At 42.3% G+C, this 20,863-nt stretch overlaps 1 protein-coding gene across 1 annotated transcript in view; it reads left to right on the top strand.

Annotated features, from left to right (window-relative positions):
* WRN (Werner syndrome, RecQ helicase-like) overlaps positions 1 to 20,863 on the top strand; it is a 44,632-nt gene that overhangs the window by 18,621 nt on the left and 5,148 nt on the right. Inside the window, exons 15-31 of the mRNA XM_010285402.1 lie at positions 1,697 to 1,765; positions 2,298 to 2,380; positions 3,537 to 3,643; positions 4,365 to 4,552; positions 5,448 to 5,625; positions 6,166 to 6,347; positions 6,790 to 6,891; positions 7,260 to 7,352; positions 8,704 to 8,845; positions 12,438 to 12,608; positions 12,688 to 12,782; positions 14,328 to 14,403; positions 14,565 to 14,635; positions 16,195 to 16,276; positions 16,513 to 16,625; positions 17,565 to 17,679; positions 18,795 to 18,934. Of these exons, the coding sequence (XP_010283704.1) occupies positions 1,697 to 1,765; positions 2,298 to 2,380; positions 3,537 to 3,643; positions 4,365 to 4,552; positions 5,448 to 5,625; positions 6,166 to 6,347; positions 6,790 to 6,891; positions 7,260 to 7,352; positions 8,704 to 8,845; positions 12,438 to 12,608; positions 12,688 to 12,782; positions 14,328 to 14,403; positions 14,565 to 14,635; positions 16,195 to 16,276; positions 16,513 to 16,625; positions 17,565 to 17,679; positions 18,795 to 18,934 (2,007 nt within the window). The remainder of the gene's footprint in view (positions 1 to 1,696; positions 1,766 to 2,297; positions 2,381 to 3,536; positions 3,644 to 4,364; positions 4,553 to 5,447; positions 5,626 to 6,165; positions 6,348 to 6,789; positions 6,892 to 7,259; positions 7,353 to 8,703; positions 8,846 to 12,437; positions 12,609 to 12,687; positions 12,783 to 14,327; positions 14,404 to 14,564; positions 14,636 to 16,194; positions 16,277 to 16,512; positions 16,626 to 17,564; positions 17,680 to 18,794; positions 18,935 to 20,863) is intronic.

Here is a 20,863-nt window from a genome sequence, read left to right as displayed (position 1 = left end):
TCCCCCATCCCCCTGCGGGAGGCGGAGTGAGCGAGCGGCTGTGTGGTGCTTAGTTGCCGGCTGGGGCTAAACCATGACAGTGTGGCATTTCTTGATGTTTAAGGTTGCGGGTTTGTATGGCAAGCTGGCTGTGTGTCAGCTGTAAAGCATAACGTTTTTCAAGGAACACAAGCCAACTGTGTAAATAGTCTGAGAGGGCTGGATTAGCCTGTCATGTGAACCGTAGGCTGAATTTGCACGTGATCTATGCTGGTGGGTGGTTTCTGAAGGTGGATCCTTCTCAAGTTCTGCATTCGCAAGCCCTTTTTGAGCAGATAGAACTCCTGGGGGAGCTCCACAGGCTATTTGGTAGAGCTTCCAAGTGTGTGAAAATTTCGTAGAGCTTCCTTTGGGTCTGGAAAGTAGCATACAGCTGGAAGATGTAGGCCATTCGGATTGAAGTTCTGGCACTGACTTTTAGGACGGACAGTGTGGTAGGCCTCTGAACACCTGGCCTCCTCACTTTTTAAGAGGTCTGATGGGGGGAACTAGCGGGTGACACTGAATTGCTCTTACTTGAGCTGTTATAGGTTTGGTCAAGATAAATCTCTTTGATTTTTAGTACCTGACAATGCTTTCTCTACGTGTACTGTTACAATAGCTATTCACTCTGACATTGTTTCGCCTAAGCTGTGGGAATGGTGCTGAGTTGTCTAGTTCGTTCCTACCTTCTCCAACTTAGGAAGAAGAGGTCTTTTGTGAAAGAGGGGAAATGAAGCTTTTTTTTCAAGTAAGGAATGTCAATTAGGTGTGGTACTTCCTGCTGCATGTCATGACTGTGTGCAGATGAATGGCTGGACAGCCTAAGCTGACTCTACAGCCAGCTCCTAGACTGAGTATTCATCAGCCCGGTGTCTCTGTATTCAGCTGCTTCTTTGACTTTTATACTGTTTTCCTCAGTGGAAAGCATTTATTCACTACCTTCTCAGTGGGTCATGCGTTTTGAAGGCTGAGGAGGCTGAATTTCTACAACCGAATGCAATTCAGTAGTTAGTCAGTCTAGGTGTGGTTCTGCCAAGGACTGAAGCGTGGAGGAATGAGAGGGGTGAGGCTACCGAAACAAAGGGCTGTAATAAAATGCAGTAAATGACCAAGGGCGGAGGACAGGGGTTGTGGGCTCCTGAAAGAGGTCAAATATGAAGCAGCTGAGCTGGTAAGTGTAATTATTGAATCTGTTGTTAGAAAGCAGGCACCTGATGGAAAATTAGGAGTTGCAGTACCACTAGCTCACAAAAGACTGAAAGGTGAGGCAAAAAAATGCAAGCTAGTAAGGCTTAAGTCCAAATGTAATGAAGTGTGTAAGGCAATAGCTAAAGAGAATACCCTTACCGTATTGTCGTGTTTTCGGTGTTTTATTAGTAAAGCTAGCAGTTGTGCAAGGAAAACGATCTTTATTTCTCCGATTCCTTATTGTACTAATCAAGAGTGTGTGTTGGGGGGACGGCTGTAAGGGAAGCGGAAGAGCATTTGGTGGCAGGAATAGCCACTGAACACCCTTGCCGCCTTCATAAGGTTTTTCCCACAAAGATCATTGGAAGAAAGTAGTGTCTGATCTCTCAGCTTGAATTACCTTTACGAAGTGCTGTCATAAGCTGAAAGCTAAGGCGCGAAGCATTGCGAATAAATCTGTTCCTGACTGTGCTTTTTACTTCTGCAGAATGTCAGATATTCCAGCTTGCTTCCTTGGTTCGTCTCAGTCTAAAAACATCAAAGAATGCATCAAAGCGTAAGTGCTAGATAAGCTTTCTGGGACTGTGAGTTCTGACGTAGGTGTATTTGAGAGGTAGGATGTTTCCCTGATCTGTCATCGCTGAAACTCTTAATTCTGGCTCAGAGCTGGATGATATTGATTGCATTCACCCATGCTGAGCGTGTGTGAGGCTACAGCCACCCTCTTGTACCCTATGGCCGGGGACATGGGGCTTGACTCAGCTTTACGTTGTGATTTATACATGTTTTTACACAGGTCTTTGACCTATATTTGTCACTAAGTCAACACAACAGTCTCTTCTTGTTCTAAGGGTGGGCTAGTAAATCTTTCTGCCGTTTTTCCTTTTCCTGTAATGCTGTGTACTGCCTTTGCTTTCCTACCCTTCTGGAATGCTTTTTGCAGTCTTCTCTCTCTTCGTCTTGTTCCCTATCCAGAAGTCTGTACTTGTTCTCATTTACATCTTCTAGACAATCATGGGTTTGTTTCATTTGGTTGAGTTGTCTGGGGGTTTTTCTTTTGGTGACGGTGTATTTTCTCGATGTTTCAGGGGTCAGTACAGAGTAATATATATGACTCCAGAGTTTTGTTTGGGGAACATGCAGTTACTTCAGGATCTTGACCAAACTATTGGTAAGTTGGGGATAAGGTTGTGGGTGAGTTGGCAGGCAGCTTAAATTCATAATTACGTTAAACTTTTTTAATGCTTGAATATTTTTCACCAGTTCCTTGTCACTAGTGAGCTCAGAGGCTAGTGTAGTGACTGCCAATAAATGGTGTCAGAAGATCCTGTCATGTATGAAAAAAGATCATATGTGAGTAGTGATTTTACCGTGGTCTTAGCATGGGAACATTACGCAAGCTACTGTGAAGAGGGCTGCTAAAACACTGATCTTGAAATCACGGGAAGTGGAAGATGTATTACTAAATATTTTAGCTTTTTAAGTGTTCCAATCTGTCTGATATTTCTCAGAATGTAACAAAGAGATTCTGTTTTGAAACACTATAGTGCATCTCAAAAATTCTCTTTTCATCAAAGATGATGCAGCTGATGCATCCTTCATAGTAGAGTGAATTCAAGGCACACAAACTCCAAGAATTTTTTTTTTATTAAGGAACTGAGTTTCTAGTGCTGTTGGCAGGGAGAAGATGAGCCATCTGAATTTCTGGAGTTCTGAGAAGCTGTGTGCTTGGCCTCTGTGACATTAGGGTGCTTTGAACATGCAGATTAGAATGGGATATCTGTATTCAAGTTGAGGTTTTTTCTGATTTGGAAAACATAAGGTTATCTTCCATGGGCATCCTTAACCCCTCTCCCCTTGTATTTTTCTGGACTTTCACTTCTCTTCAGTGCAGAGTCGAGACACTCAGGCTTTGTTTTACAATCCAGAAAATAAAACTAATCACATCGGTAATCAGCATTTGTGACTATTATGAAGAGAATCTAGGAAGGGGTGTGTGTCTGTGAAAAGGTGCTGTCAGAGGTAGCTCAAGATTTAGACCTGTTGTGAGGAACGTTGGAGACTTGGAGCTTGGAGAAGGAAGCACAGATGGTGGGGGAGGTCTGTAAAAGCTCTTGGGCCTTTTTACAAGAGAGACCATTATAAAAATGGGCTTGGGGAGTCGGTACAGCAGAAAGCATCCTAGGAACAAAAATTTTAAGGAGGCTGCTGGTGCCTTCTCGGGAAAGCTTGAAATTAAGCGGAATGGGGTATTTGTGTGTTGTAACTTCCCACGTTGGTTGGTTTGTGGTGTTAATGTGTCCGTTCTGTGGATTTGTGCCCACCAGGTATTACCCTCATAGCTGTTGATGAAGCTCATTGCGTTTCCGAGTGGGGCCATGACTTCAGAAATTCCTTTAGAAGTCTAGGTTCGTTAAAGAAGGCTCTGCCATCGGTGAGGTTCTGATATGTTTGATTTCTAATATAACAGAGGCTACTATCACATTTCATATGATAGTTTAAATTTCAGTCTTTTGATGTTGCTCTCTGGGTGTACTTACCACGCTGTTTTGGAGTTTATGCAGTCCCTGTCAGTGATTGAGCTTTGTGGGTTTTTTCCCAAATGCTTAAATGAAGGACATTCTGAATCTGAACTGCCAGAAACTTTGAAAAATTAAATTACTTTTTTTGAATACCTATGCTGTAGAAGATGATGTCCCTAAGCCTCTGGTTTAATATTGATGGATTTTATTTTCTTAAACAGGCTGGCTGAGTGGCTTGTAAGAGCATGCAACTGTGATGTCTAGACACTCATGAAGCATTAATTGCATAAGCTCAGTTACTTAGATCTGAACTTTACATGCTCTTCTTGCAAGCTATGTCACCTAAATTTAGCTAACCACATCAGAAAATTGCTGTAGACTCATTGAAGATGTAACTAAATAAAACATATGTTCACAAGAGAACTGTATTTTAGCTGTTTTATATCTCCTCCTGAACAGTGTAGACCACAGCTCCAGAAGCTAAATATTAACCAAATAGGTGATCGTAAACAGATTACAGTGCCTATTTACATGCTGTTTCAGTTTTGACTCGTGATTTTTTGGTTGGGGGGAAAAAAAGAATCCGATCAGTTGGTCTTTTTGTTTTTCGGACTTTTTTTGTTTTCATTGCAGGTTCCTATTGTTGCTTTAACTGCAACTGCAAGTCCATCGATTAGACAAGACATAGTGAGTTGTCTGAACCTGAAGAATCCCCAGGTCACGTGTACTAGTTTTGACAGACCTAACCTGTACTTAGAAGTTGGACGACAAAGTGGAAATATCATTAGGGACTTGAAGCAGTTCCTTACTAGGAAGGGAAGGTAAGGTTTTAAACCTGTTCTTGTTGATCCCTCAGATATATTTCAGGAGCTTTGGTAGTGTGTACGGAGGATTGGTAACAGTCTTAAGCTGATTTGGTGAGGAAGAGCCTGGGCTTTCTCTGTAGCTTGGCTCTGATATCATAGTAGTCACTTGTGTCCTGTGTTGCTGTCTCCACCCCTCCTCTCCCCATTTAAAAAAAAAAAAAGGCAAGGCATGATGGACTGTCATTGTTTGCATGTCGGTACCTTAAAGATATCCAGGATACTTTGATCCTCAGAGGTCCTGCTGACTCTGTAGCAATTGGAATGATTACGATAGATTGGCTGGTGGGTAACTTTCCGAATGGTATAGGACAAAATGTGTGTGAGTCAGTTAAGTCTGTGGCAAGATTTTTTTTTTTAATAGAACTAATATAAGCAGAAGAATTGCAGTCCTCTTCTGTTAGCAGACCCGCTGGTGTACCCATTCTGGCCCTGTTCTCCTTGTTGCAAGCTACAACATGTGCCTCTATAGAAATATAAATGAATTTCTCATCGCTCATTTGTACCTTGTTAGGTAAATGTAGACCTTCTGAAGGGGACAGTTGTAAAAGCTTATTTCCTGATGCCTTCAAGGAAATTGAGAGGCCTTATCCTGCTGCTTCTGTAGAGGCCAAAATCTTTTGTGTCTTGCAAAATAAACTTAAGAGCACCAAATAACTTCCAAGTTCATTTTTTCCAAGGACAGACCGTTTGTGTACGAGTGGAGCGGTTAAAACCTGTTTCAGTATCTAAATCCCCAAGAAGGTGAACTGCTGGAAAAGCTACATTGCCTTTTCAACTAGGTTCACACAGGCTTCTTGCAGAAGGGTGGCAGCTTCTGTTCTGTGTCTTTACATGTTGCTGTTATTTATAGCAGTTCTGCCTATGAGTTTGAAGGCCCCACTATCATCTACTGCCCTTCAAGAAAGGCCACTGACCAAGTTGTGTCTGAGTTGATGAAACTCAATGTGGCCTGTGGTGCATACCATGCTGGCATGGGAATCAAACAAAGGAGGGAGACCCATCACCAATTCCTGAGGGATGAAATTCAGGTAGGTAGGAAACTAAGTGCACTTGTTCCTATTTATAATTGTAGAGCTTCTGTAGAGCATGTGTTTCAGATGTGTTCTGTTTATCTCTCATTCTGGCAAAAAATAGTTCTTCTACACTGATAGTAATATGATTCCTGGCTTAGGTTTCAAATTCCTTTAGTAAGTCTCTTAAAAATGCATAGCATGTGAGGAAACTAGTGGTAGCTGGAACAATACTATGACTAGTTTTGTGAGCTGCTTTCTTCCTCCTGCAGCTAAGGGGGCGAAGAGTTATCCCAGGACTACTTGTGTTCCTCCTCAGGATAGGTTTTGTGTGTTAAGTTTGCGAAACTGCTTGAAAACAGTCTAGCATTTGCCACAACACATCATCACTCTTGTGTTTATAACCCTGTGGTCATGCTTGGACCAAAATCAGACTTGGCTTCCACAGTACTGTTGTTAAGCTTGAGTTTGAAGCCGTCGTAATTTAGGCGGAGCGTTAATCCAGCATAGCCGTGATACTCGTTTCAAAACATCCGGCACGTGGCTCCTGTTTTGTAGTGTGTTGTGGCTACGGTGGCATTTGGAATGGGCATCAACAAGGCAGACATCCGGATGGTTATTCATTACGGTGCCCCTAAGGAAATGGAATCCTATTATCAAGAAATTGGCAGAGCTGGTCGCGATGGGCTTCATGCTTCTTGTCATGTCTTGTGGACTGCAGCAGACTTGGTTTTTAACAGGTAAATGACTGAAGGCTATATACTACTGGCATTGATGAGATCTTACCAGACTTTGTCTGGAAAACTTGAGACTGAGGGAGATTGCTCTTTCCGAGTATCCTTTGCCCTTGTTTCCTTGCTCTGTGCCTTCTGACGTGGATTCCTGAAGCTTAGTAGTTTGTGGGGTGGGAAGAAGCTGTGTGTCCTTCTGTCCTGTTTAGAATAATTATTATACAGAGACGAATATGAATAAGGTGCTTCTCTGAGTACGCTCCGTGCTCTGAGGATGAAGATTGCAGAGAAACAGGCAGGCAGTTTGGGTCTGGTTTTAGTGGGATTATTCTAGCTCTTTCCTGTGAATTTGGCAGGGGCGGTTGTCTGGCATATCTCGGTTTTGGTGTGGGATATGGTGAGGGAATAGCAGTCGGTATTTAAGGCTCTCCGCTTTCCCTTTGACTGGCAGACATCTTCTGAGTGAGATACGCAATGAGAAGTTCCGGTTGTACAAACTGAAGATGTTGGCAAAAATAGAGAAGTACCTTGTGTCAAATAGCTGCAGGAGAAAGTGAGTACTGGAGTCTCTTTGATGCCTTACTGTCGTTTCAGTCAGATTTGACAAGAGCCGTTGCAATTCAGTCACAACCGGACGTTGTAACTGAAGGCATCTTAGACTCACAGTGTGTTTTGCAAACATGTTTTACATCAAAAAGCAGTATAAAAAAAATACAGCCTTCAGCATATTTATACATCAAGTGTTTCCTTACTTATTTTGGAGGGGTGGGGAACAGCGCTCTTTCTCTAGAGGAATCAAGGCCAAATAATTGGCTCCCCAGTGAATTAATTAATGATGCTGATTTCAACTCTGTTTTCTGCAATAAATTTCATGTGTAAATTCTTGGTCGTTTCTTTAATTCCCTATGTTCCCTTGAGTAGAATCATCCTGTCTCATTTTGAAGACAAACAACTCCGAAGGGTTTCCTCTGGCATCATGGGCACAGAAGAATGCTGTGATAATTGCAGGTCCAGGTAAGCTTTCTTCCCTGAAGACTGATACAAGACGTTACGTTCTCTGAGGTTGACTTCGAAGGCAAATTACCTATAAGAATTGACTTTTTATGTATCTGATCTTGCAGACCTTCCGTCTGAAGTTTATCTTTGAAGAACTGTCTCTAACCTTCTCCTCAATAGCTGAGCAAGCCATGAGTCGTTTTATAAGCTCTAAGTTAGTCTGTGGGAAAGCCTGTAAACACAGTACGGTCACAGTTCCTAAAAGGGTTTGGAGCAACACTCTTTAAGTGTGAAATCTACTTTTGTTCATCAGTAAGTTCTGTTAGGTAATTAATCCCAAAAGAAAACGCTCGCAAGTGGAGCGTGATACCATGTGTCTAAGGTGAAACTGCGGTGTGTTCAGGGAGCGGTTCTCCTGTTAGAGCGTGCGCTGACATACATTCTTTCTAGCTTTGGTAATAAGCCCGTAGGTGTGCTGAAGCGAAGCCAGGAGGTCAGTAGTCACAGAGGAATGAGCAGAAACACCTTTCTCGGTTTCTCCTGTATGCATGTACATACTTTCCCTGAAGTTATAATAGAGGATTCACTGTTCTTGCTGGTAGTCTGATGCTTCCTGATCAGAGACGAGATGTTATGCTGTGTTCCTTTCTGGAAAAAGGTTATCAAATCAGCTACGTTCCTTGTGTGCTCGAGGATTAAGAAATCTTTGCCTGGCCACTACTAAAACTAATTAAGAAAAGATTTTTGGCATCGTGATTTCGATCTTTGCAGTCACATTGCTGTGCCGGTGAAGAGCCACATAGTGAATTTGTGTTGCAGAACTGGAAGTCACTCGAAATAAATCGTTGATTTTTTTTCTTGTCCTTGGAAGTTATTTGTGCCAATAATTTTTTGACGACTTTTGACAGTCAGTTTATAAATGCCTTAACAAACCCTAGAAAATCTTTAATGCGCGTACTGTTTCCTTTTGCGTTTTTTCCCCCCTTCGTGTTATTTAAAAGAAGGACAAAAAACCTTTTTGCTATTAGATGCAATTAAAGAAATGTCTTGTATCCCTGAAACAATCCAAATAATCAAATGCTAAATTCAGAAGATTGCTGAGACGACATTGTTCTGTCATGGCAAGTACCATGAGGAACTGCTTGTTCTTGGCTTGGGCAGCTGTCTTAACCACAAGTGACTCTGACTTTTGCTTGACCTCATGTTTTTAGTCCTAGTTCTTTATGCTTAAACAGGCTTAATTGTTAATGTTAATTTGAAGAGTGTGCTTTGTTTTTACTTAGTTACCACTTCATAGACGATATTTGGAAGAAGGGGAGGGGACTTTATTTGCATGTGTGTTAAACTTGAGTTTCTTTGTGCGTTTCAGAGCCTCTTATTTTACGGTCTCCAGCGACTCAGAAGGTGGTTTACAGGACTTTGGGAAGCAAGCCTATCAGCTGCTGTCTGCAGTGACTGCCCTGGAAGAGAAGTTTGGAACGAGAGTTCCCATTCTGTTTCTCCGAGGGTCTGTAAGTGATAGTAAAAAACCTTGTATGTGTTCAGATTACACATACAAGAGTTAGAGTCCCTCTTTATTGATATACAGAACAATGCACTGATATACATGGGTATAAATGTGTGTGTACGCACACATCTGTAGTACTTTTTTCTTGGAGAGCTGGCTATCTGTAGAGAGACGTCGTCTAGACTGTCTGAAACTGTTCAGCGGCACTTCCCGTGCAGCAAACTAGATTGTTTTGTGTCAAGGCAACAGCCATAAAAATGGTGGACATCCTAAGCGTGTTGTACCTTTTTTTGTGCACGTGCAGCGAAGTTACGCTTTTGCTGGTTATGCTTCCCAGCCCTTGCCATCTTAGTTCTGGTTTTCTTAACGGTGCAACTTTCATCCCTCTATGGCCTGAGAGTTCAGCTTAGAATTAGTTATTTGCCTTGTATTTTGTGGCTGGGTTTGAGTCAGTTGTTGACAATTGTCTAACACATGAACGCCAGCCCAAGTATCGGCAGAGATTCTGAAGCTCTCCTGTAAGGCTGGAGCTTTTGTTTTCTTCATGGTGAATTTGATGTTTTAGTAGAGACAGTTAAGTGCTTTTTTTTTTTACGTAGATGCACGATTTCCATTATCCTGAAAGAAATAGCCTTTTCAGAACGAAGAATAAACACCTCTTTGCTGGGTAATCAGCTGGTTTATGTTTGAATAAAGCAAACGATGGCTTGCGTTCTAGCTTTGTACTGCTGGCTGACTTGGAGTAGTGCCATGGGAAGTAGGATACTGCAGTGAATATAAATGCTTTCTGTGTACCCTTATTTAGAATGTTTTTTAAATAAAAGGGCAGAAACTCACCAGAAATAAAATGTGAGAACAAGAACAAAATTGCTTGCTATGCTTATAATGGGGGCAGTGGGGGCAGATGAACTGTAGTACTTGATGAAAGTACTTACAAGACTTTAAAAAAAGTTACTTTTAACAAGTAAGTTAAATGGCTAATTGTCACCCGAGTGTGTCTAGGGAAAAAATACTCCGTTACAGCTCTTAATGTAGTCTGGATTGTTAGTTTATTAGATTTCATAGGAATAAGTGAAGACCATGCCAAATTTGCACTGCAGGTATGGCATAACCTTTTACTGCCTACAAGAATACCCTTTTCTGGGCTAACTTAACTTATAAAAAGAGTTTCTTTATTCTGTTGCATCAATGTATACTCCAGAACAAATGTACGAAATAATCAGTATCACCATAAGCTTACATGCTACATCTGTCTGAGGCTGTCTGGTATGTTGCTTTAAAGCTTGCGTATAGTTTATGGAGAATCCAGGCTCTTTTCTAGTCAGTGATACCTTTTTGCCAAGTCCACGTGGCCTCCAGCAGGCTTCAGGTGGACCACAAGGGAGACCATCTTTTCTTTAATATTTGAAAGCTGAGTCAGACCAAGACAGTAAACAGGGTCCTCTGGGAAACTGAATTAGAGCTGTCTTGACAGGAATATTATAGCAACCCTGCTACACTAAAAAGAATATGCAACTCTTAAGGTCTCCTTTGATCAGCAAACAGGAGAATTTGTAGCTACTTCAGCAATTATTTTGGTTTTATCAGTAGTCTCAGTGACTGGTTGTGAGCGGCTTTTAGCAGTACCTCTAGGGTTTAATAGTTTGTCCGAACTTGAAGTTGCCATTTTGGCTTCTGTTGATCAGTCCTATGCCAAGCTTAGTTAGCGATGCGTAGCTCAAACGTGGACACCAAGTTCATTGTTTTGCATTTCATTTCTTTTATAGATATTTCCATCATTGTTGTCTAAGTTAAAATTGTGCTCTGAAAATGGGCGGTTACTGAAGTAATTAATGTAACTGGCATAGCTGAAAGCTTAGGAATGTAGTTACGCTTTGAAGTAATGCATGTTAACAGTTGAATGAGGGCTCTCTAGAAGAGAGGATGTGGGACTTGGTCCTTTTTCTTTGTTTGAAAAGGTGACTCACTTGTGTTCACCATCAGGACTCTGTTCCCTGGTCCTATCTGGCAGCAAGCTGAGTCCCTCTTGCCTGCAGCTGGCTGCTCCAACTTCCATGCCCTGCTGCTAGAGGTCTGAAACAAGCCCTTCTTGCTGCTCGTCTCGCTGTGTGTGCAGCTCCCCGACGGTCTGAAAATCTCCCCATTGCTCCTTACTGTGATCCCTGGAGATGGCCCGGAGCTCAGCAGGCCACTGTGCGCTGACCGCTGCCTGTCCTGGGTTTCTTTTGCTTGGCTTCCTCTTCATCTACGTCAGCCTGTTCTGTTTTCCGCAGTCTTTGGGATAGATGTGCTGTGTTTGCGTAGTGCCCGGGATGAAGGCATTGTGGTGGAAGTCCTAACAGGATTCTGGAAAACCTGTATTTTAACCACCAGCCCTTTTAAATGGCAAGAAGGAAAGCCCCTGCCCCACTGCCTCCTGTTGTCCGAGGTATAATTGCTAGTCACACCCTCTCCTGTGGGATGTGCTTATCTAACCAGCATTACAGATGTGTGTGTATATATACACATACGCTCTCTGGAGGTTATGGTCTCCCCATATACATGCACATATATATATATATACACACACACACAAATTAACCTATTTGTTTGATGTAGTTTCCCCAGTGAAGAGGGTTTCAGCAAGTCTATAAGGGACAGGGTCTGAAGCCTGCCTTCCTGTCGTTTTCATATTCTAGCAATAAATTTAAACTTCTTCCTGTCCCAGACACCTTGACCTACTAACAGTTGATACCCATTTTAGGGAAGTTATCAACTTTTCGGGGCATGCCAAGAGTTTCTCTTCTTGTGAAAGGGGCTTTAGTCCCTTGCCATCCGTCTGAGCACTGAGTTCAGGGAAAGTGAGAACCCATCAGACAGCAGCTAATCAGCTTTTTCAGAGATGAGTAAATCAGCAACTTCTTAAAACAAAACAAATGCAAAATGCTTTGCAGTGGAGCCCGGAGGAGGAAGAGGTCACTACAGACCCCTGTAGTGAGCTTGCTTTGTACCTGTGTCCTGGGCTTCAAACAGGACTTGTCAATTCATTTGTACTTTGGTAGACTCTTTTTAATTAAAAGCAGAACAGGTTACTGCTGCTGTTTCAACTCGTGCAATGTAAGATTGACCTGAACTGGTTCAATACGAACTGCTCTAGATTACTTACTTTGCTGCTGTGGATGCCTGGGTCGTTCCTGTAACCTTCTCCATATAGGAAGGGAGATGATTGCACATTTCTGTGGTCTAAGCATAGGTTTGGCTGGGGTCTTACTGCAACAGAAAGTTACGATCTTGTCGCAGCCTTGGCAGAAAGCCTGTGAGTGGATTAGGTTAGTAGAGGTGAAACAGCTCTTTGGGTGACATGAACGAGGTAATAAGTATCGTTTATGCTCTTATCATTGAGGTGCTGTAGGTGTGGTTATTGTAATGGGTATTATGTAAACTTGAATAAAATATTTTTGCTTATGGTGCCTCTCAGTCAAGTTTCTATGTGGAGACGTGTTCTTGAGGACATGGTCCTCCCATCTCAGGTTTTGGTTTACTAGTTATACATATATATTGGAAACTTTCTTCCACAAGGACTGGAGAAGTCTGACTAATTTTTTCAATCATTTCAGGGTTCTCAACGCTTGCCAGACAGATATCGAAAACACCCTCTCTTTGGTAGTGGAATAGACTGGCCGGAGAACTGGTGGAAATCACTCTGCCAGCAGTTGATAATGGAAGGATTCCTCAAAGAAGCCTTTGGGCATAGCAAGTTTGCAACCACGTGTGTGCTTACCCAGAAGGTACTCCTTGGTGTGAAACTACCCATTGAAAGCTGCTTTGGGTAACTTATAGCTAAGCCATACGGTTTATTTCTGACAGGGTAGGAATTGGCTGTCAAAAGCTGGATCTGCCTCAAATGCGAGTCTTCTATTACGGTCCAGCGAAGACCTTAATCTGCAGAGACCTCCTAGAAGGTAATCGTAGTACATGTGTTCTCTCGAGTGCTTTTTTGTTATTTTAACATCAGGTAAGTTGCTGAAGCCTGCTTCTGGAGATGGTTAGGTTGGACAGGAGACTTCTGCACTTGATTTTTCTAGCCAAAGTTTTCCCATAGGCAGTATCATAACACACAAAAAAGACTCAGTGGGAGTGCCTGGATAGACACATCTATTGACTGGTATCAGAGGTGACGTGTTGTCTAGCACTCCTGTGTGGCTCGCAGCTTAAATCTGACAGTACCTCATCACAGAGGTCTTCAATACAGCTAATCAGACCTTCCCGCAACTGGGAAGGTTAGCTGGGAAATGTAGTTCGGAGAAGTCACTTCCTGGTCTCCCCAGACAAAGCTAGTCAGAAACTGTGTTTCTTTGTCATCGATGGTTCTGGGCACATTGTGGCAACGCATCCATATGGAGAAAGTAATGGGCTAAAGACAAGAAACAGTACAGGAAAATCCATCAAAGATGTATGTTTGTTCTTATGCTGATGAGCGTTAAACTGAGTCTTTAAAAAGAGCAGCTGCTAATTTGTATTCGCAGTTATGCTCTTGACCTACTTTATCATAAAACGTAAGCTGAGAATGAAACGTAAAAGCCTTTATTGTAACAAGAATTGATTCAGCACAAATGTGTAATAGTTGTTCTGTCTTTGTGTATTTATTGTTGTGAGATGCGAACTATTGAAAGTCTTGGTGAGCATGCCTGCAAAAGCAAGGGGTTTTTTAAGTGGTGGTCAGGTATTTGCTATCGGAGCATATAGCTCCGAGAAAGCAGCATGTGAAGTTTTGCTTGTAATCTTTTGCTTCTGGCTCTATGTAACAAAGAGCGTTGTGTCGGTCTTGACAAACACCAATTCTGACCAACCCTTTTGAAGTGAAAGATAATGAACTGGAGATTGCAGAGGCTTTGCTGTGACAAGAAATAAGATTGGAACAAAGCTCTTTGTTGCTGGCCATAGGAGCCTGTTCTGGTGTCTAGATGGTCTTAGTGTTGCTAAAAAAATAAGTAAGTCGGGTAACGACAAAGTACCAGTTTTCTTTTGCTTTCTAATATTCTACTGTTGTGGCTCTTTCAGCTACTGTCTACAGGCTTCCTAGAAGAAGAAAATAATTGTTTTTTATTAAACAGTAAGCAACAGCAAAAGCTATACACTTAGTGCAAAACAGAAAGTTGGTACTTGTTTGTTCTGGTCAGTAATGTGATCTTTGAAGTTGAATCTTTTACAAGTGTTGTCACAAAAATTCTGTTTGTTACCAAAATCTTTGTTTCTTCCATAAGATGAGATTCTTGTTCCCTCTTAAAGTTTTAGTATTTACAAGCTTTGAGATCCTTGGCGTTTTCTTTACAAAGAATGGTGATTCTAAAAATTAAAAATCAGTAAGAACTTTTGACTTGTTGAAGGTATTCCTGTACCAAATTAAAATCAGTTTGCTTAGGTAAATGTTAATTTTTTTGAACGGCGGTGTCACTGTACAAATTACTTGGTCTGATTTGGTTAAGATATTATTTGTTTTATTACAGCGGCAGACCTTTATCCATGCTCTCAACGCAGCGCTCCCCAGACACGAAAGGAACAACGCAGTCACCAGTCAAGCAGGTCTGTATGAGTACAAGTCCTCTTCCCCTCTGGTCCATCCTTGCTCGTATTAAAAAAACAAATCTTGGAAGTGTGTCGTGACTCTTTTGCTGCTAACAGCATCTTCAGTGGGAAGACTTGTAAATCAGCATGTGTTTGTCTTGTTCTTGTGTTTTTTATAGATGTCTCTGTATGAAATGTTTTCATATGAGAAAACTAAAACTCCCCCAAGAAGGAGTAACATGCTTAACAGGTACAGTATTGTAAATTAAAACAGAATTACTGAATTTTGACTGTGTTTATAGGGATACTGTTTGTAGGAGAAGGATGGTTTTTAAGGATCATCCTATGTGAGATGATGGCAAAAATATTTAATGCACTAAAAAAGAGATGAGCACTTAAGACTTGTTGTAGATTGTATTACATTTCAAAACATTGTAATAGTCCAATGTTTAACAGGCTTTGCTGAATTTGCCAAGTTGTGTCTACTCGCAGTGTCACAGGCAAAGCCAGCTTTATTGCTCAAGTGCAAACGTTCTCACTGGTATACTTCATATCTGAGCAAGAAAAGAGCAAATGTTGATAAAAATGAAGCCATAGCAGATTTATATTGGCTACTCTTACTGGGTCCATTTTTTTTTTTTCACTCTGTCTTCTGTCTGATGGTTGAAACTGTAATGGTTTCTACCTTGTGATGATTTGAAGTAAGAAATGGAGAGTAAGTTTTCTCAAACAGTTTGCAAATATAAATCAGGCAAAAAAGTGACCAAGTTGTGACTAGCTCTTAAAGCTGGTGGAACTAAATGTGTGTCTTGTGCAGGGGCTGTAAGTGAGCATGTAGGTTTCTGCCTTTCTAGACTAGTCTGGAAAAGAGAGATGAAGTTGAGGCTCCCTGAGGTCAAAAGAAATAAAACAAGCTCTTCCAAAAATCAGGCAAAGTAATTGGTTTTCCTGGTTTGCGAGGTGCTTCAGATTAAACCCACCTTGCATTTATGCGCGGTTCGATTCCTCCTTCGGGCAAGCAGCTGAGGCTGGCAGATGACAGGAAAACAGGATATGTCACTTAAGCTGAATGATTGCCACTATAGCCATGTGAAGAAAAAACAGTTTAGGGACAGCTATAGTCCAAAATAAATGTTAATTCACACTTTGCCTAGGAAAGGATGCTCTTAGTCCAGCTTGTCTGCTGACAGATATTGCAGTATGATCATGCCAGTTTAATTGGGGGTAAATGAGCCCATGGACTGGTAGCTGTGGTGCTGCTCTCCAGGCAGACGTGCCTGGTGGTAACATCAGCTAATTCAGCTTACGGCACAGCAGCTCTGTCCTTGTCACTGGTGCTTTTGAACTTCTTAGCTCTTTTTGGCCAGGATTAATGTCGCCAGCTGTGGGGAGACATCTAAGGTGTTTCTTGTGGGGTGCTGTCAGAATAATGTCATGAATGGAACAAGTGCTTGTAAGAACATGCTTTTTTAAATATGGGAATCCAGCTGTTGACAGGGATATTGGTGGGTTTTTTCCACAAAACTGCAATTTCATCTGCTTGAGCTTTGTTCAGTAAGAGGCTATTTTCCAGTTACAGGACTAGACACAGAGGAGTTTTTACATTAGGGATACTGCTGATTCTGCCCCAGCCAGCTCAAGTCTTGTACGAGTGCAGCATTAGCACGAGGTGCCAGACCGCAGTCTGATGGCGCTGTCGGAGAGAGGGCAAAATACGTTGGGTGGCTGCTCTCCCACAGCATTGTGCAGAGTTGTTGAATAAATTCATCTAACACAGGGCTTGTTTCACTCTTCTTTATTTTTTGTTAGTGTTGCAGAGCACTCGCAGGTGAAATCGTCTCCTTCGAAGCCCTCAGAACCTGTTGTGTCATCCCGAGAACAAGAACTAGAGGTAAGTTTTTGGAAGAGGGAAGGATATCTGTGGATTGCAGTCAACCTGCAACCTTAATATTAGAAAGATGTTTTGAATAGAAGTCCTAGAAGAAGATTTAAATATGTTAAGATGGATTAAGGGATCGCAGATGTTCTTTAGATTAGTGGAAAGATGGGGCAAGTTACAACTTTACCTCTCATAATTATATCTGAGTGGTCTAGAGCTGCTTCATGAGTATTTGGCTCTCTTCACAGACTGCTCTGTATGGCAAGTTGCTGACTGTTAGGCAGAAGGTAGCTAATGAGAAGCTAATTCCTCCAGCTGTCTTGGCAACCAATAAGATCCTGGTGGAGATGGCCCGAAAAAGGTAAAGCCAGCATGCATGCATTTTTTACAAACTGAGAAGGTTGCAAGCCAAGTCACAAATCCCCTTTCTGCTTTATGTTGGGAGGGTATGCCTCATTGGTAGAGGAGCAGCTCTTTTCCTGAGGATCTTCACTTGCTCCAGTACCCTTGTAGGACACTGACTGGCTTAAGTTAAACAGTTATTGACTGATATCAGACTTGCTTTTTCTATTCTAGTTTTTATTTAAAAAAAAAAAACACAAACTCAAATGACAACTTTGCCTGCCTTTGTACCCAAGCCTCTTGTTAGGTTGACCAGTCAGAGGAGGAAGGAGTATGTTTTCTACTAATCATTACCTTTCTATCTGCTTCTCTCGATGTGTGTTACTCACTTCAGTATGCCCTTATTGGGCTACGGGTCAGCTATGGGTCAGGAGCTGTCCCTTACCTTGTGTGGGTAGCTCTGCAGTGTAAAAGAAAAAGCACAATTTAGTGTTGCTCCCCACAAAAAGGAGGAGGAAGAGTCTTCATTTTTTTCTGCATCGTATGAGAGGGTGTTGTGGGGCAGCTCGGCTGGTAATGCATCTGAAGTGCCTTCCCCAGCTGCTGAAAGGCATTAGACAATACTGCTCCTGGAATGCATATGTTGTTGTTTCATGGAAGAGCTCTGGGCTTGTGTGTTCTTGGGAGGTGAAAACAAATAAAGATCTATGTGGTAAACTGATCCTTGAAAGTATTGAAGGGCAAACTTGGAAGATTTTGCTGTGGTCAAGCTTCCTGATTCGAAGTGCAAACAGTCAGCTTACCCTCATCGTGTATGCAACTAGTTATGGCAATAACATTGTCAAGTTTTGATTAATAGATCAATAGTAGTCCAAGAGCGTGTCATTCACGGACATTTGATGTTTCAAAGCATTGGCAGAGGACACTTCTGTGGCTTTTATTATTCATCCTAAACCAGGCCTACGAATGTTGAGAATGTGAAGAGAATTGATGGTGTATCTGAAGCAAAATCAACTATGTTGGTCCCTCTCCTGGCTGAAATTAAGGACTTCTGCCAAGTGAATGGTTTGCAGGTATGACTTATTACAGTGTCTGATACTTTGCTAGAGCCTTAAGGACATAATTTTGTCTGCAGCTGTCGTGTTTCTCCTACTCGTCACAGCTATTCTATTCAAGCATGACAGCGCAACTTGTACGCGTGCGTACAAACAGGTGTCCCAAATCTGAATGTGCTGCTAGGCCATGGCATTGGGACCTGGCTGATGCTCCAGACTGGTGTAGTCACCTTGAAACTCCGAGACATCTTTATAAAGGTCACCCATCTGGCTAGGCTTAAGTGTCCAATAGGTGCCATATTATTGACAGATTGCAGCTAGTTACTGTGATTTGGGCTGGAGGCCAAAGGTGTAGTCTATGTTCCTTCATCGTGGTTTATTGACTCAGTAGACCTGGAGAGTAGGGCTTTGCTTCCTCTACATTGCTCCTTAGGAGACTGGCAAAGGAGCTTAGATTTCCAGCTGTGAGAAATAGTCCTGTTGGTTCTCTTTTCACAGCTGGTTTTCTCCTATCTGAGACTTTCTGTAGAGCGGCTCCTCATCAGTAACTATGTTGAGAGACACCACTAGGGAGGGACTGTGGAGCAGAGGATTAGAGGGACTATGAAGCCGTTTTGCTTTGCTGGTCTTAATTTCTATGTAAATCTACAGTTAAAAGGATTTATCTAGTCTAGAAAGCGGGTACAGCAGCAATACTACTTCTGTGTAGTGCTTGAAGACTCTGTGGAGTCTTATTTCTGCTTCATAGAAAGCTATTACAATCTAAGAACGAGGACAAAAAGTATTCCTGGTTGGGTTTTTTCTCATACTAAGCAGCAGACAGAATACCACTGTTTGTTCTGATGGTATAGTTACACATGTAATGAGCAATGCCTAAGAAGTTATGGGGGTTTTGGTGAGTTTTTTCTTCTGAAAGTCTCTGGGACAACCCCATGCTTGTCTTCTATTGAGAAGGGAGTATGTGGGTGTCCATCTGGCTTCTGTCTTTGCTTTGTTTCTGTGGAACATGTGCTTGGGGTCAAATCTGTCCTCCATAGAGATGAATGCCCATGTTAATCCTTCAGATAACAGGAGGGTGATCCATTGGTTGTCACTGGGATATAATTCTTTTAAGACCTCTTTATCTTACTTAGACTGACGCATTCCCCGCACCTGCATGTAAAGATCAGAAAGGAGCATCTCCCTGGAAGCGTACTAGAGCCCTGTCTCCCTCAGAGCACGTCACGTATGTCCTGTTCCAAGAGAAAAACCTCTCTGTGGTAAGCTCTTCCCTGTGGACGCCCCTTCCTTTTTGGTAACTAACAGTGGGGTTGTTAGAGTCTGGAGGAGAGGGATTTGCAAGTTGTTTTAAATCCTCTGCCCAGGGCTGGTGTGGGGTTGCTTTAAAATAGTGAGGCAGTATCTTTTCTGGCAAATGGTAGGTCATCTCTATGAACTGGTAAAAGTATGAAAAACTGGGCTGGCTGTGAGGCGGGATACGGTCAGGTAAGCTACAGCTCCCCACTCGTTACAGCGCACAAATCGATTGGCACCTAACAGCAGAACTGTTGCTGTTACTTCATCGGCCTGTTTCAGTACGGTTACCACGGAATCATCATAGAATCATAGAATGGTTTGGGTTGGGAGGGACCTTAAAAATCATATAGCTCCAAGCCCACTGCCATGGGCAGGGATGCCTTGCGCTAGACTGGGATGCTCCAAGCTCCACCCAGCCTGACCTTGAACACTTCCAGGGATGAGGATCCATCCTGGCAACCTGTGCCACGGCCTCACTGCCCTTAATCTGCTGTGCTTTCCTATGGCAGGTGTTAGTTCTGCCTGTTTCTGTATTTTTCCCTTTTCACAGTAGTAGGGGCATATAGAAAAAACTTCCCGATCCACTAGCCTGCTGGAAAGGACACCAAGCATGGGGCTGTATATAGGCATATCTCTAAGGTTAATAATCATTGGGATAAACCAAGAACAGAGTTAGTGAAATTTAGGTGGGAAATCCCTATTCCTTTGCCGATGCCATCTCCATACCTGAGACTTGCATGTCAAGAAACAAAGCTCATGGAAAGATTCAGTGCAAAAGCCTAAGTGTTACTGTGGCTTTCTAGGTCAGATACTGGAAAGCTGTGCTTCCTGTTAGGAACAAAAATTGACGACAAGTTACCAGTCAAGTCTAAGTTGAAGTACTACAGGGCATCTGGCTAAACTGGCGTGAAGCAATGTGCTCTGTGAAGAGGAGCCTCAGGAGCTGCTTTGATATAGTTTGATTTATTGCCTTTTAATTCTACAGTAGGAAACTGAAGTTGCTTTGAGTTTTGCTTTGCTCCTCCCAAGAGTAGGGGTAAACCTTGTCAGATAGTCCCTAACCTAAAAGTGTACCGAAGGACTAATTAACAAGAAACAGTTGTATCATTATTAATGGTAAGTGGATGCTCTGTCTCCAGTAATCCTGATGATTATATCCGCAGTATGTGTATTGTCTGCGGAGAAAGAGCTAGGAGCTTGAAACCTGTTCTTTGGAGCAAGACGAGGGACCAGTTAGAAATCTCTCCTTCTAAAGTACGAGTTTAGGTAGATGAAGTTTGAGATGTTTTTCTTGAAGGCAAATCTTTTAAGAGAAGAATTCATCTAACAGATGTGAAAATGAGGGGGAACTTGTTTTGGCTCCACTCGACATTTTCTGCATAGATGTTATGAATCAAATGGGCTCCTGGAAGGTCAGGTGTGTTACAGCTACTTTAGCTTCAGATGTCTCCTGCTTTGACACAGAACCCTCATGAAGTAGGAGCTGGGTTGATTCTCTGACTTAACTGTGAGGCAAGAGCATCTGTTCCTTAGTGGGGTGGAAGTTGCTGGGATTCACCTGTCAGAGAGGAAAGGGGGTGGTAGCGAGTGCTGTGACACAAACCATGCCATTGATAAGCAGGCTGTGAGTTCTCGATGTGGCCGCACAGCACTCTTCCTGGGTGGAACCTCTCTGAAGTAAGCTCAAGGTGAGATGTTGCACTCGAGCTGAGAAGTGGTAGACTCAAGAGAAAAATGCTCTTTACAAGCTGCAAAAGAGAGGAGATAAATATTAGGAGTAACCAAGTGTTTTGAGGAGCTTTGGTGCACTGCTCTGTGCTAGTAGTATCCCCAACAGGTTTTTGGAATGGGAGGTTGCCAGGTTTTGACCTTTTAGTTGCATTTCAGCCACTTCTGCCATCTCAAT

Source organism: Phaethon lepturus, unplaced genomic scaffold, assembly GCF_000687285.1.
Source record: "Phaethon lepturus isolate BGI_N335 unplaced genomic scaffold, ASM68728v1 scaffold12894, whole genome shotgun sequence".
In the NCBI taxonomy this organism is placed as follows: domain Eukaryota; kingdom Metazoa; phylum Chordata; class Aves; order Phaethontiformes; family Phaethontidae; genus Phaethon; species Phaethon lepturus.
The sequence above is the reverse complement of the archived record's forward strand: the minus strand, read 5'-3'. Positions and strand labels throughout refer to the sequence as shown.